Source organism: Saimiri boliviensis, chromosome 17, assembly GCF_048565385.1.
Source record: "Saimiri boliviensis isolate mSaiBol1 chromosome 17, mSaiBol1.pri, whole genome shotgun sequence".
Taxonomy (NCBI): Eukaryota; Metazoa; Chordata; class Mammalia; order Primates; family Cebidae; genus Saimiri; species Saimiri boliviensis.
The window spans coordinates 57,306,824-57,322,999 of record NC_133465.1 but is presented as its reverse complement, the minus strand read 5'-3'; the positions used below and the strand labels follow the sequence as shown (position 1 = coordinate 57,322,999).

Below are 16,176 nucleotides of genomic sequence, written 5' to 3'. Positions count from 1 at the left end.
TCCCAGCCAAACCAAAGCAGAGGGAATTAATTCATCAACACCAGACCTGTCTTACCTAAAATGCTAAAGGGAGTTTTTCAATCTGAAAAAAATGAATGCTAACATGTAACAAGAAAACATCTGAAGACATTAAACCCACTTGGAAAAACAAGAAAACAAGCACATTCAGAATAGTCTAATACTGTAATGGAGGCAACTAAACCACCTATGTCTTGAGCACGCAGACTAAAACATGAAACTATTTAAATATAATCACTATAATAATTGGCTAAGAGGAAATATAAGATGTAAACCAAATCGTTAAAGAGTCAAAATGTGGTGAAGGGGATGGTGTTAAAGTGTGGGGGTTTTTTTGCTATTTTTCTTTTGGTTGTGTTCAAAGTTAAGTAATTAACAATGTAAAATAACTTCTTATAAAAATTTTTTTGTAAGCCTCATGGTGATCATAAAGCAAAATAAATACACTAAAAATAGCATGGAATCAATAGATATACTAAATATAGCATAGAATCAAAACATACTACTAAAGAAAATCATTTAACCACAAAGGAAGACAGTAAAGAAGGAAGAAAGGATTTACGAAACAACCAGAACACAAGTAAGAAAATGGCAGCAGTAATATCAATAATAACTTTGAATGCAGATGGGTTAAATTCTCCAATTAAAAGACATAAAATAGTTGAATGGATTAAAAAACAAGATTTAACCATATGCTGTCTTCAAGAAACTCACTTTACCTATAAAGACACACACAGACTGAAGTGAAGAGATAGAAAAGGATATCCCATGCAAATGGAAACCATAAAAGGGCAGGAATAGTTACACTTAGATCAGATTATACAGACTTTAAGTAAAGAACTGTTAAAAAAGAGACAAAGAATATTATATAATAAAGGGATTAATACAGAAAGATAATGCAATAATGGTAAATATATCTGTACCCAACACTATAGCACCCAAATATAAAAAACAAAAATTAATAGACCAAAAGGGAGAGACTGACTGCAAAACAATAATAGTAGAGGACTTCAACATTTCACTTTCAGAATGGACACATGATCCAGACAGAAAATCAGCAAAGAAATATTTGAGGCAAACTGTCCTGTAGACTAAATGGCCCTAACAGACATTTACAGAATATTCCATCCAACTGCTGCAGACATTTACAGAACATTTCCTCAACAGCACATGGAAGATTCTCTAGGATAGGTCATATATTAGGTCACGAAACAAGTCTTAACAGATTTTTAAAAATCAAAATCATATCAAGTATCTTTTCTGATCACAGTGGAATAAAACTAGCAATTAATAATAGAATGTTTACAACTGTACAAATCCATGCATATTAAGCAGCAGATCCCTGAATAAGAAATGGATCAATGAAGAAATTAAAAGAGGAATGTTAAAATTTCTTGAGACAAATGAAAATGAAAATGCAACACACTAAAACCTAAGAGATACAGGAAAATCAGTTCAAAGCGGGAAGTTTATAACAATCAATACCTACATCAGAAAAGCAGAGAGACATCAAATAAACAACTTAACAATGAACTTCTAGAAAATATAAAAGGTAGAACAAATCAAACTCCAGATTTGTAGAAAAAAATAAAATTATAAAGATTACAGCAAAAATAACTGAAATTGAAACCAAAAAAAGAAAAATCAACAAAACAGAAAGTTGTTTTTAAAAAGACAAACAAAACTGACAAACCTTTAGCTAGACTAAATAAGAAAGAAAGAGAAGAGATCCAAATAAATAAAACCAGAGATAAAAAGGGAGATGCTAAAATTGATATCTCCAAAATATGAAGGATCATTAGAGTCTGTTATGAACACCTACATGCCAACAAAATGGAAAACCTATTAGCAAAAGAAATGGATAAACTTCTGGATACATACAGCATACCAAAATTCAACTATGAAGAAATAGAAAACCAGAACAGGCTAGTAATGTGTAATGTGACTGTAGCAGTGATAAAATCTTTCATCAAAGGAAAACCCAAACTCTGAGGGCTTCACAGCTGAATTCCACCAAACATTTGAAGAAGAAAAACTAATACCAATACTCGAAGTCTTAAAAAAAAAAAACAAAAAACTGAAGAGGAGAGAATACTTCTAAACTTGTTCTACAAGGCCAGCATTCACCTAATACTAAAACCAGACAAGGACACACACATACACACACAGAGAGAAAACTAAAAGTTAATATCCCTCATGAGCATAGATGTAAAAATTCTCAAGAACATACTAGCAAACTCAATTCAGCAACACATTAAAAAGATCATTCGTCATGATCAAGTGGGATTCATCCTAAGGATGCAAGGATGATTCAACATAAAACACAACAAATGTAACACATCACATTAACAAAACCAAGAACAAAAACCATATGATCACTTCAACAACAGATGCTGAAAGATCATTCAATAAAATTCAACATCCATTTACGATTTTAAAAATTTCTCACCAAACCTCATGTACTAGAAACACTTCTCAAAACAGAAAAGCAGTATATGACAAACCCAGGAGGTAACATCATACTGAAAAGGGAAAAACTGAAAGCCTTTCCTCTAAAATCTGGAATAAGACAAAGATACTCACTTTCACCACTTCTATTCAACATGGATAGTATTGGAAGTACTAGTCAGAGCAATCAGGCATGAGAAAAAAATAAGGGGCATCTAAATAAGAAAGGAAGAAGTCAAATTATCCTTATTCACAGACAACATGATCCTATATTTAGAAAAACCTGAAGACTCCACCAAAATAATGTTAAAACAAATAAACAAAGTCAGTAAATTTGCAGGGCATAAAATCAACATGCAAAAATCAGTAGCAATTCAATACACCAACAGTGAACAATCTTGAAAAAAAATTCAAGAAACCAATCCCATTTATAGCAGCTACAAAAAAAAAAAATCTAGGAATAAATTTAACCAAAAGTAATAAAAGTTTCTACACTGAAAACATAAAACACTATCAAAGAAATTAAAGAGAACACAAAAATGGAATGATACTCCATGCTCATGGATTGGAATAATTAACAATGATAAAATGCCCACACTACCCATAACAATCCACAGATTCACTGCAATCTGTATTAAAATACCAATGATATTCTTCAGATAAATATAAAAGACAATTCTAAAATATGTATGGAACCACAAAAGACCCTAAGAAGCCAAAGTGTTCTTACACAAAAATTATAAAGCTCAAAGAATCACACTATCAGACTTCAAAAGATACTGCCATGCTATCATCACCCAAACAGCATGGTATTGGCAGAGGAATATACATATTGACCAATGAAACAAAAGAGAGAACCCAACACACCTTTACAGCTAACTCATTTTTAACGAAGGTGCCAAGAACGCACTTTGGAGAAATGACAGTCCCTTCAATAAACAGTACTGGGAAAACTGGATATCCATATGTAGAAAAATGAAACTAGATCCCTATCTGTCACCTTACACAAAAATCAAATCAAAATGGATTAAAGACTTAAATGTAAGACCTAAGAGTTTGAAACTACTTGAAGAAAACATTGGTCTAGGCAAAGATTTTTTAGGGTAAGACTTCAAAAGCACAGGCAACCAAAGAAAAGGCAGAAAAATGCAATTATATCAAGCTAAAAATCTTGAAACATATTGGAGGAAATATATATTAGCACAAATTTTCTGTACAACAAAGAAAACAATCGAGAGTAAAAAGAAATGAGAGAACATATTTGCAAACTATCCATCTGACAAAAGATTAGCAGTCGGAATATATAAAGAACTCAACAGCAAAAACCAAACAATCCAATTTAAAAATCGGCAAGTGACCTGAATAGACATTTTTCAAAAGGAGGCATACAAATTGCCAGCAGGGCATGTGAAAAAAATGCTCCATATCACTAATCATCAGAGAAATGCAAACCAAAGCAACAATGAGAAGATAGCTTATCCACTTAAAAGTGCTATTATCAAAAAAACAAATGCTAATAAAGATACAGAGAAAGGGGAACACTAGTTTACTGTTAGTGGGAATGCAAATTAGTATAGTCACTATGGAAAACAGTATAAAGGTTCCTCAAAAAACTAAAAACAGATCTAGCACGTAACCTATCAATTCCAATATATATCCAAAAGAAAGGAAATTAGTCTACCAAAGAGATACCTGCATACCCATGTTAATTGCAGCATTATTCACAATAGCGAAGATATGGAAACAACGTAAGTGCAACATCAGCAAAGGAGTGGATAAAGAAAATGTGCAATATATACATAACAGAGTAGTACTCAGCTACAAAAAGAATAAAATTCTCTCATTTTCAGCAACATGGATGGAATTAGATGTCATTATGTTAAGCAAAATAAGCCAGGCACAGAAAGACAAATATTGCATGTTCTCATTCATATATGGGAGCTAAAAAAGTGGATCTCATGAAGGTGGGAGTAGAATAAGAGAAGAAGGCATAAATAGAGGTTGGTTAATGACTACAACAATCCAGGTAAATATAAGTAAGAATAAGAGAAGAAGGCATAAATAGAGGTTGGTTAATGACTACAACAATCCAGGTAAATATAAGTAAGAAGTTCTAGTGTTTAATAGCACAGTGGGGTGACTATAGTTAACAATAATTTATTATGTATTTCAAAATAGCTAGAAAAGATTTGAAATCTTCTTAACACAAAGAAACGATAAACGTTTGACATGTTGGATATCCTAATTCCTCTGATTTGATCATGACACATTGTAAGAATGTATAAAAGTATTATGACTGGGCACGGTGGCTCACGCCTGTAATCACAGCACTTGCGGAGGCCAAGGTGGGTGGATCACAAGGTCAGGCGTTGAAGACCAGTCTGGGAAAGATGGTGAAACCCCATCGCTACTAAAAATACAAAAATTAGCCACCTGTAAACCCAGCTCCTCAGGATGCTGAGACAGAAGAATTGCTCGAACTCGGGAGGTGGAGGTTGCAGTGAGCCAAGATTGTGCCACTGCACTCCAGCCTGGGCAACAGAGCAAGACTCTGTCCCCCGTCCCCCACCCCCAAATTATATATATCTAATAAATATGTACAATTCTTACATAACAATATATACTTTTTAAGGTTTGCATAATTATCAGCACTAATCTTACACAAACACACACAACAAAAAACAAACCAAAAAAAATCTACCCAGATCTAAACTGTACATGCATGTATACACAAACAGACACACACACACACAAAACTTAGGGCACAAATATCTGCTTATGTTACTCTCCCCCACTTCTCTCCATTTAAATATAAACCTTTGACGATAGCAAATAAGCTTTTATACTTTCAGTAACTTCCCAAGTCGAGTCACTATCTTTTGCTGTATTGACCTGAGGCATTTTCATTTATTTTAAATATAAACTTTTTCCCCGCAGGACATCCAAAAAGACAAAACCAAAAACCTCTGAGGAATACAGAACTCCAATTTTAATGGTTCTATTAGAATAGTACAAATCAGGCTACAGAAGGACAAAGAAGGATTAATCTTGTAATTTTTAAATGCCTACTTTAAAATTAAACTAGTTCATTTACAATTCTACGTTTTATTTTCAAATAACCTTAACATAAAATATACTCTCTTTTAATTTTCTCCAAGTAAAACATAGTTTTTTAGCTTCAGAAAACTAGGCTTTGAAGTTAAGCTATTGATTTGCTCTCCTGGATTGCCAGAAAATAAAGTACTCTTTAATGTGCAGCAGAAAGCAGAGGGAGAAAGACGGAAAGATTCTTTGGGAAACTCTGAAAGCCATTCAGCAGGGAGCAGCCTATTTCCAACTACATCCATGACTCCACATTGACACTGAGCTTTGCAGTCCCTCTTAGGTAAGGATGATAGACCTCTGAACATGTAAATACTCAAGCATTAATGATGGTAGGCACCCTGTTTTTTTTTTTTTTTTGTTAATAAACAAATGCTCCAGATATGGACTCACTGCAATACAACTGTCTCACATCCAAATCAGACGAAGTAGGAGAGCTGGGGGCTCATGTAAAAAGGATCTAAGGAACATCCATTTCCTCTTGTTACTAGAAGACACATAAATGTATTTAACTAAAATACTTGATTTGGTTTGATTTGTATATTTTGACAAAAAACGAAGACAAAAGTCTTAGTTTTTGTATAAGACAAGATTATAACCTCTTTCATATTCAAGAAAGCTTTACAATTTAGGTCACTCAAAAGCACATTAATACAAACCTTAATGTAAATGAACATCAATTCATCACATTCAAATTATGCACACATCCTAAGTTTTATAAGTTATTTGTGTATTTTTTTACTTGGCAAATTAATTTCTTCTTATATTTATAGGTGCCATTATCCATTACACTAGGCTACAGCTTATATATCCAGAGAAAAATGCCAACTTTAAATTCACCAATATTTGTGGAACATAATAAAAAATATACAGAATATTGTTTGTCAATCAGTTTTATAATTTTAACCTAAGGATAACATTTAATTTAAAGTTTAAGGACATAAAAGTTCACATTTTTTAGCTAGGGAAAAAGGGAAAAGATGAAAGTAAAAAGAACAAAATTGAGGTTGGAAATCCATCTTAAGCCTAAATGACAATGTCTTCATAAGTTAATATTAATCCTTTAATTATAAATTTTAAAGGTTTAAGTAGTTTCTATGACCTTAGCTTTGAATAATTATGCCATATGGGGGGGCTTTTCTTAAATTTGAAAAAGATGCTGAATTGTTGCTCAAAGGCTTTTAATGACTTTAGGCTGGCAGAATTCCAGTATAATCCTTCAGACACCACTTAAAATTATAGACCAGGAACCCAAGCTGGTAAATGCCATGTCAAAATCCAAAGAGCTTTTTACTGAGTAAAGTACGCTGTAGAAAATGTTTGATGTGTTGGTATATTCATAAATATCAAAACATGAAGCTGAAAACAACTATTTATAGTGGAGAATTCACAAAAGAAAAGATGAACAGATTAGACTAAATTTACATAAAATGTTTTTGTGTCATAAAATTAAATCAAAAAAGGCAATTGCCAAAGATCTTTGCCACAAAGATAAGGGTTTTATCATCCTAAATATAAAAGGAGTTTATTAGATAAGCTGATGAGAAAAACATTAAAACCCTAAAAGAAGAAAAACTGGCAAAAGACACGCACAGGCAATTTCCAGAAAATGACGTGTAAATAAATAACAGGTAAATCGACTGCAAATGTTCAATCTCTCACACATAAAAAATACAAATTAAAAACAACTGATTTTCACAAACATGTACTAAAAATTAGGAAAAGCTATTAACAAATCTACAGACTAAGTATATATTCTACTGAAGTAAACATACACTAGTGCAAACTTTCTGAAATGCAATTGGACCTTTTAATTCTACCAGGATTTGAACCTTAAAAAAATTGGAAATTGAAAATGTTAACAAAAGTTTATTTATAACAATGCCAATTTCCACATTAAGCAATATTTTTTAAAAAACTAAATGTTTGGCTGGGTGCAGTGGCTCACACCTGTAATCACAGTAGTTTGGGAGGCCAAGGTGGGCAGATGACCTGAGGTCAGGAGTTTGAGACAGCCTGGCCAAGATGGTAAAACCTCATCTCTGCTAAAAATACAAAAATTAGCTTCATGTGGTGGAAGCTAATTTTTGTAGTCTCAACCAGGCAGACTCAGCTGAGACTACAAGTCTCAGCTACACAGGAGCTATGCAATAGGCTGAGGCAGGAGAATCACTTGAACCTGCGAGGCGGAGGTTGCAGTGAGCAAAGATTGTGCCACTGCCCTCCAGCCTGGGCAACAGAGGAAGACTCTATCAAAAAACAAAACAAAACAAACAAACAAAAAAAACCCCTAAATGTTCTAAAATTGAAAACACACACACACAATTAATTATATCTAAAAAACAGAATAAAATAAAACAATGAAAACAATATTTTCAAAGAATTTCAAATGACATTGGAATATTCTTAGTATAATGCTTTAAAAAGCAAGAGACTGAATTGTTTAATCAGTATGATCTTGGGCAGTTAAGTTGATATGGCTATTTTACATGTACATTAAATTATTACTATTATATCTGGGTGGTGGTAGTAACGGAATTTTACACCTTTCTCTACTTTCCCTATTTTCTAAAATATCTTCTATTTCAAGGAAGGTTATTTTTAAAATAGCTGAATAGGTTTCTAAAACAGTGGCACAATTTAGATACATGTTTTAATCAATCCTCTGAAAATTACCCACTATCATCACTTAGTAATGTTCTTTAATTTTTCAAAAGTTCATGCTTTATGAGCTTTGTTTCAATTCAGTTTGAAAAGATTTTATAAGGCCACAAAAGAAGCTTTCACTTTGCAAATGTCAATCATTTACTTTCTTGGATTCTCTATTTCAAGCATTTTGACCTTGTGGAGGTATTTCATGTTTCTTTTAACTCAAAATCACTGAAGATATCATCTGGGTTTAAATTGCTGCTGACAGAAACTCAGGTAGGATCTGGACCTAGGAATTCTTTTATAACCTTAACATTGTTAGCACTACTGAAACAACAGACCCAAATGGAATGTCCATTGAGATCATTTAATATTCTGGTGTTACTGTCCTTTCCTCCTTGAACCTTAATTTTATACTCAATAATAGAAAATTAACTTCTAAACCTAAGAATTATTGACTGGATTTTAAACTGGTGGCAAATAAACTTTAAGTTTCAGATTTATTTAAACATGATAAAAACATCAAACTTTTCAAAAGATACAGTGAGAAGAATTCAAGTAAACTGCAGAATGGCACACAGACTAACAACAGAATCAGCCGCTTGTTAGTTTTAATTCAAACCCTTGAGTAAAATTTGAGTAAAAACTCAAATTTTAAAAAATTTGTGTAGAAAAATTCAAAGTATGCCTGAGAAAAGATTTATGCTATGTTTTTAACTCATTAACTGAGATGAAGGAAATTAGAACACTAAAATAACATATAAATGAGTATTTGAATACAAAGATGTATCATATCCTACCCAAAGTATTTATAATGAATTGAGATCAAATGTGGATAACTCAATAACAATTTAACTCTTCACATGACCAGGCACAGAGGCTATCTGGAATTTCTCAGTTGATTATCACTTTTTTATTCACTCTTAACATTAATGAGTGCTTACTTTGTGTAAGGCACCATGCAAGCTCCTGAAGTATCAGCAACAAATACTTTCTGCTTTCAAGGAATTTAGAGTCCAGGTCTTTGCTACATTTGGAAATGCGAAACTCTTCTGACTATTTAAGTAAAAATATCAATCAATCAGAAATACAAATTACTCTTGATGTGAGCACAGCAGTTACATTTCATCATGTGGACTATGAGGTTGATGAATTCCACCAACTTGACACAAAGCAAACTCATTGCAACGCCAGCCTATGTAATACACTCTTCCCTTTTCCTAGACTCTCCCTCTTTGTCCACAGTGCCTCCATTCTTGTTCATCTGAGTACCTCTATCCATGTCTGCTAAAAGTTCTGGGCTAAAACCTCCTTTCTACCTTCTGGGATCCCTTGTGTTCTCATTTCAATCCAGGAGCATTCCATTCTTCCTGATGCAGGATACCCATGCTCCCTTCTCTACCTGAAGAACTCCAATTCTATGGGGATGAATTCCCTTACATCTTCTTCCTTTCCAAGGCATTCCACTGTTCAGCTGGAAACCTGTTGCACTTTTCTTGAAACTCCTCACCTAAGCACACTACTCTGACTCTTTACTAAGAATACAGATGCTACAAGGTGTTTTCTAGTCTTGTCAGAAAGCTTCTCTATATCTTTCCAGTTCTCATCTTCCTTCCTCCCTTGGTGAAGATCATGACTCCTGTCACACATTCACAGAATACACACCCAGAGGGCACCTGTCACAAGCCGGGTTTTCTAGGCACTGGTGGTATGGAAGTAAACAAGCTAGAAAAGGTCCTGCTAACAGGGCTTACGTTCTAGTGGATGGGAGGAAATAAACAAGTGAACAAGTAAAAGGATGATTTCAGGTAATGCAATGAGCTATGAAGAAAATGGGACAAAAAAGGTGGGATAGGTAGGGCAGACTTTAGATGAGAAGGTCAGAGAAGGATGCTCTGCGAAGTGCAGAATGAAGACAAAGACACTGGCCATCGAAAAATCATGCAGAGAAGCATTCTGGCAGAGGGTGACAGTGGCAAAGACCTGGAGGCAGGGGAGAGTGTGGCATATTCTGGGAAAAGACCAATGGACCCTTGCAGCCTTGTAGCTGAGGGCCAAGGTGGGCCTGTGCTGGGTCTCTGCTGGGGATGCCATTTCCACCTGCATCACCTCACAGATCACAAGCCATCAATGATCTCTGATTCTTCACACCATTAAGCTGTTCCTCTTCATTAGTCCCTTCTTTTTACATAAAAATGTTCAAGACATGTTCAGCCCCTAAATATATTCTCTTTAACTCGTGCTGCTTTTTGGAACATCTTCCTTTTAAGATTGTATTTTCCCAAACTTCCACTTTGTATTGTATGTTCCCTCACTTCCACTTCCTGACTTCTCTTTCGTACCCGTTTCTGGGCACACTACCACTTTCAGTGCACTGTCCAGTCATCAGTAACTTCATGGTTTCAAACCCAGTGACCGTTCCTCAACCCTCATCCTTCCTGAGTTTGGGTCACATTCTTGACAATCTCCCTTTCCAAATAGTCTTTTCCACTATTTCCATAAAAATGCATTCTACTCATGCTCCTTCTACCTTTGTGACCCTTGACTGTTTCCTCCCTGACCTCTCAGATGGAGTTGTAGCCCTAAGTTCTTCTTCACAGTTGTTCTTTCTCACCCCCCGCCCCCACCTCTTTCCCCTCGCTTTCACAATCCCATTCACTCCCAAGGCCACAGCCAGGCCTTCTCTGTGGGTGATTCCCACAGCTGTTTGTCTCCAATCCTGCCTGCTCTTGGGATATCCAGAAACATTTTTTTTTTCAGCAGCAAGGGAAAGTGTTACGTCACTTCAAACTCCACATGTTCTCAACTCAATTCAGCTTCCTCTTCCTCCATCCAGAAACTATGTTCCTGACGGACTTACACTTAAGCCTAATCACTGCTATCTCTACGATGATTTTCAAATGTCCACCTCGTCCCCTTGCTACGGCCAACACTCTCACTGCCTTCTCATGCACATCTACTGTGCTCTCAAGGACCTCTCGCCTGGATTAATCCAGTCCTTAACTCCTGCTGCTGCTACCACATCTTTCCCACACCAAGAGGATAATGTTCCTAATAATCACTTGCATCTTGACACTTGATTTCTCAAAAACCTTCAGCAACTCCTCACTGTTTACCCAATGAAGCAAAAATGCTTATCACAGCTTTGGAGACTTCTGATGATCCCAAAGCTATCTTAGCTCAATCGCCAGCTCACCCCTTGATCAGCCTCTAAGTTATAGAAATGGTTTTGTTTGCTCTTGCTTTTCTTATTCTTTTGACTTAGAACATCATCCAACATATCTACTAGTTAAGATCCTACTTATGTTACTTATGTCTCATTCAAATGACACCTCTCCCAATTAATTTTCCCTGATTTCCTCAGCAGAAAGTACGTTTCTCCAAATTCACACTGCCCTGTATTATAGTTATCTGTATATGTGTACCTGCGGTATTTTTCTTGCAGTCACTATTATTTTATCTATCTGAGGATAGTGGCCTCCTCCCCTCCTTTTTATATACCCACAGTGCATGGGATAATGCCTTTCTGGGGTATAAAAATTCAGGTTTCTAATACTAATTTTAAAATCATCTTTAACCTGTAAATTAGTTAATAACATCACATATAAACCTACACTTGATAAAGTTCATCTCCTATTAAAAAGAGGCATTTGGAGTGTAAATATATAATGCAAAAAAATTAAGGCCTAAATTGGATGTGTTACAGGTCTGACTTTGGCATATCCAATTTTCTGGAATCAAGGTGCACAGGTATCTGTGCCATTTAAGAACATCGACTCAGAAATACTTGGAACTGCTGGAGGAGCTGACGGAAGCCAAGGTGAGGTGTGTCCAAGAGTTAACAGAAAAGTGCCAACCCCACTTTTACTTTCCATCGTTCTCTCTTTTATCTGCTATTGTCAAAGTCTGAGACTATACTATATAAGAATATTTCCTGCCGGGCGCGGTGGCTCAAGCCTGTGATCCCAGCACTTTGGGAGGCCGAGGCGGGTGGATCACGAGGTCAAGGGATCGAGACCATCCTGGTCAACATGGTGAAACCCCGTCTCTACTAAACATGCAAAAAATCAGCTGGGCATGGTGGCACGTGCCTGTAATCCCAGCTACTCAGGAGGCTGAGGCAGGAGAATTGCCTGAACCCAGGAGGCGGAGGCTGCGGTGAGCCGAGATCGCGCCATTGCACTCCAGCCTGGGGAACAAGAGCGAAACTCTGTCTCAAAAAAAAAAAAAAAAAAAAAAAAAAAGACAATATTTCCCTAATTCCTGAAACGATATATTTTAGCATCGAGACATTATCATTTTATCCTGCTGTGAGGGAATTATCACTAACATCCCACTTAGCCTGAACATGTTCCGAGTGGCTCAACCTATTGGTCTTATAATCTTCTTCCTTCTAGCAAAGAGGAATTCCATCTGTCCATTGGCTTGGGAAAATATCCTTGGGGCTGCCCATGACTGTTCCACCCCACTCCCCACTCCCCAGCATATCCCGTCTATGAACCAACAGTGAATTCTGTCAGCCCCACCTTCAGAAAATATCCCAGATCTGATCAGGTTTTACTACCTTCACTGCTACTGGCTAGGCCGAAGCCTCTATTACCTTTCATCTACACTTTTTTGCATCAGCCTTTTAACTGGTCTCTCTACCTCCTCTTTTTCCATCAATAGAGTCTATTCTTAGCACAGCAGATGACGAGATCCTATTCAAGTGTGAGTCAGATCATGTCACTCCTCTGCTCAAAATCTGTCAAGCTCTTCCACTTATAGAGAGTCAATGCCAAACCCTCTCACTGGCCTGCTCAAACCTACCTAACTGGGACCCACATCCTGAGGATTCTTCTCTGGCCTCATCACTTTTCTCTCCTCTTCTCCATCATCATTTCCAGACACACCACTTTCTCCGCTGTTCCTCCAAGAAGTCAGGCTCCCTCCTGCCTTTTGAGACAGAGTTTTGCTCTGTCACCAGACTGGAGTGCAGTAGTGTGATCTTGGCTCACTGCAACCTCTGCCTCCTGGGTTCAAGTGATTCTCCTGCCTCAGCCGCAAGAGTATCTAGCAATACAGGCATGTGCCACCACGCCCAGCTAATTTTTGTATTTTTAGTAGAGAAGAGGTTTCACTGTGTTGGCCAGGATGGTCTTAATCTCTTGACCTCGTGATCTGCCCACCTTGGCCTCCCAAAGAGCCGGGATTACAGGTGTGAGCCACCATACCCAGCACACTCCTGCCTATTTACTGTCCTTTTTCTTGTTTATTTCTGGGTTCAGAGCTATGCTGCCAAGGGCCAAACCTTCTGAAATCTGACTTTCAAATGAATTAAGGTACAATAAAGCAAGTCAAATCACATAGGATTTCAGTCTATGTAAAATCAACGCAGTAACGGCTAGAAGGGTGTTGCATACTCTTTAAAGGCTCAACACTGTTTGAAGATGAAGAAGGATAGGTGGGAAAAAATTAAACAAAATTAGATGATTTTTTAAGTTACTCTTTTCACATTTCTCATTTCCAGGATAAAGACTGGTCTTAAGAAACTCAAGAGGCAATTTTGGAAACAGCAATTCACATTTAGTACCTGATTAAAATAGTTATATTTTTCCTGAATATCAAAAGAAAGAATATTTGAGATTGTACCTTGAATATAAGTCCAACCAAAATGTAAAAATGTCATATTGACATTTATTCCAATAATATATAAGTCTAAAAAGATTTTTCTTATTTCTACCGAAATACCAACCTGGGAAAATAAGTCATTTATGTTACATTGTTATTAAAAAAAACTGTAAAATCTAGAAATGCTTATTAGACGACTGAGGGAATATCTGAAACTTAGTCTCCTTCTGGGAAAATTAAGGGATATAGCCCCAGTATTTCTAATCAAAATAATATCTGATAATATTATAATATTGCTTTACTACAATGTGTATTTAATGACTATGGAATAGGATATTCCATATAACACCTTTCATGAAAATCAAAGAAAAAGGAAATTCCCTAGACTATTTCACTGGTGCTTAGACATAAGAGCAAAATGCTTAAGGTGCTTGACTGAAGAGTTTATACATTTCAAGAGTAGTTCCATGTCTACTACCTTTTGGAGATTAAATGAAAGAGTGGTGCCAGTGGATTCTAAACTGTCTATTTATGGGTTTCAACTGTCTATTAAAAAGGCCAATTAAATATCTTACCTTTTCTAATGTCATCTCTGTCTCAGCAGCGTGGGTCTTTTTCAGCTCTATTTTCATCTTTTCTGATTCAGCCTTTAGTTTGTTGACGACAGTCTCGTGTTCCCTGGAAGCCCTTTGCTTTTCCTCTTCACGAAGAAGACCAAGCTCTACCAGCTGCTGTTTCCGCTGTGAGTTCACATTAATCAGTTCTTCTCTCAACTTGTGAACCTGAGCCTCCATGTCAGCAATAACCTTATTTTTAAAAATGGAAAAATGGGTAGAGGATATGAATAGGGAAGCCACAAAAGAAGAACCAATGGGCAAAAGGCCAATAAGCGAAATATGAACATACAAAAGTTTAGCTTGCACTCTGTCCTTTCTTCTTTCCTTCCTGGCCTCCCTTTCTTCCTTCATTCCTTCTTTCCTCCCTCCTTCCTCTCCTTCCTTCATTCCATACTCCCATGTCATTCCCTCCTAGGCTAGAGGCAAACACCACCTGGAACATTTTACCATACATTTGTATCCTTAAACAGCATATTGTTTAGTTTTACCTGTTTCTAAGATCCATGTAAATGGAACATTACATGTATTTTTCTGAAACTTGCTTTTTCAAATATTCAACATCATGATGTTCCTGAAATCCATCCAGTGTTCCCTATTGGATTTTTTATTTTTATTTATTGATTTCTGCTTTTATTTTTACGTCCTTCTTCCTACTTTTTTAAGGTTTATTTTGTATTCCTTCTAACTTCTTATTTTGGATACGTATTTATTTTTATCATTTCTTCTTTTCTGATTTATAAATGTAAAACTACAAATGACTCTCTACTGATTTAGTTCCATCTCTTTGGTTTAGATATGTGGTATTTTCATTATCGTTTAGTTCAAAATATTTTTTTAACTTCTCTTACAATTTTTTCTTTGACTTATGAACCATTTAGAAGTATGTTTCTTAATTCCCAAGCATATGGGACATATTAGCTTCCCAGGGTTGCCATAACAAAGTAGCACAAACTAGATGGCTTAAAAGAACAGAATTTTATTCTCATAGTTCTGGAGGCTAGAAGTCTTAAAATCAAAGTGTTGGCAGAGTTGGTTCCTTCTGGAACCTCTGAAGGAGAAGCTGTTCCATGCCTGTCCCCTAGCTTCTGGTATTTCCTGACAATCCTTACTGTTCCTTGGTGTGTAAATGCATCATTCCAATTAGTCCCTTTGTCTTCACATGGATTTGTTCTCTCTGGGTGTCTGTGTCTCCATGGTGCCCTGTTTTATAAGGACACTGATCATACTGGATTTAGGGACCATCTTAATCCAGCATCCCCTAATTTTAACTTGATCACAACTGCAAAAATCCTGTTTCCAAATGGTATCACATTCACAGTTTCTGTGTAGACATGAAATTTTGAAGGGGACACCGTTCAACTCAGGACATGGACTTCAATGGCTATTGCTTTGTCATTCACTTCTAATTGCATTGTGGCCAAAGAATGTAGTCGATCTCCCATTAAGTCTTTGCAAATTTTGAGAATGTTTGATGGCAAGTTACATAGCCAATTTTTTAAAAGCTTCAAGTATGAGTGCTAAGAAATGTGTATTCTGTATTTTCTACAGTTTTCCAGTGCTATGTTCTATATATGCTCATCATGTCAAACTTGTTACATTGTTGAAATCTTCTGTCACTTACTTATTGCCATCAACACATTAGCCAGCAATGCAACATTTTCTAAAACACAATGATAAATGTTTCATTCCATGCCGGATGTACTTTCAACAATCACTGCATAAATCAACATTT

The 16,176-nt window shown here is 36.0% G+C and overlaps 1 protein-coding gene across 4 annotated transcripts in view; it reads right to left on the bottom strand.

Annotated features, from left to right (window-relative positions):
- The window catches only part of CEP112 (centrosomal protein 112), a 563,636-nt gene that overhangs the window by 216,838 nt on the left and 330,622 nt on the right, over nt 1–16,176 (bottom strand). For all 4 annotated transcript variants that reach the window (XM_074388877.1, XM_003931804.4, XM_074388878.1 and 1 more), the window contains one exon: nt 14,403–14,633. In XM_074388877.1, coding sequence (XP_074244978.1) covers nt 14,403–14,633 — 231 coding nt within the window. The remainder of the gene's footprint in view (nt 1–14,402; nt 14,634–16,176) is intronic.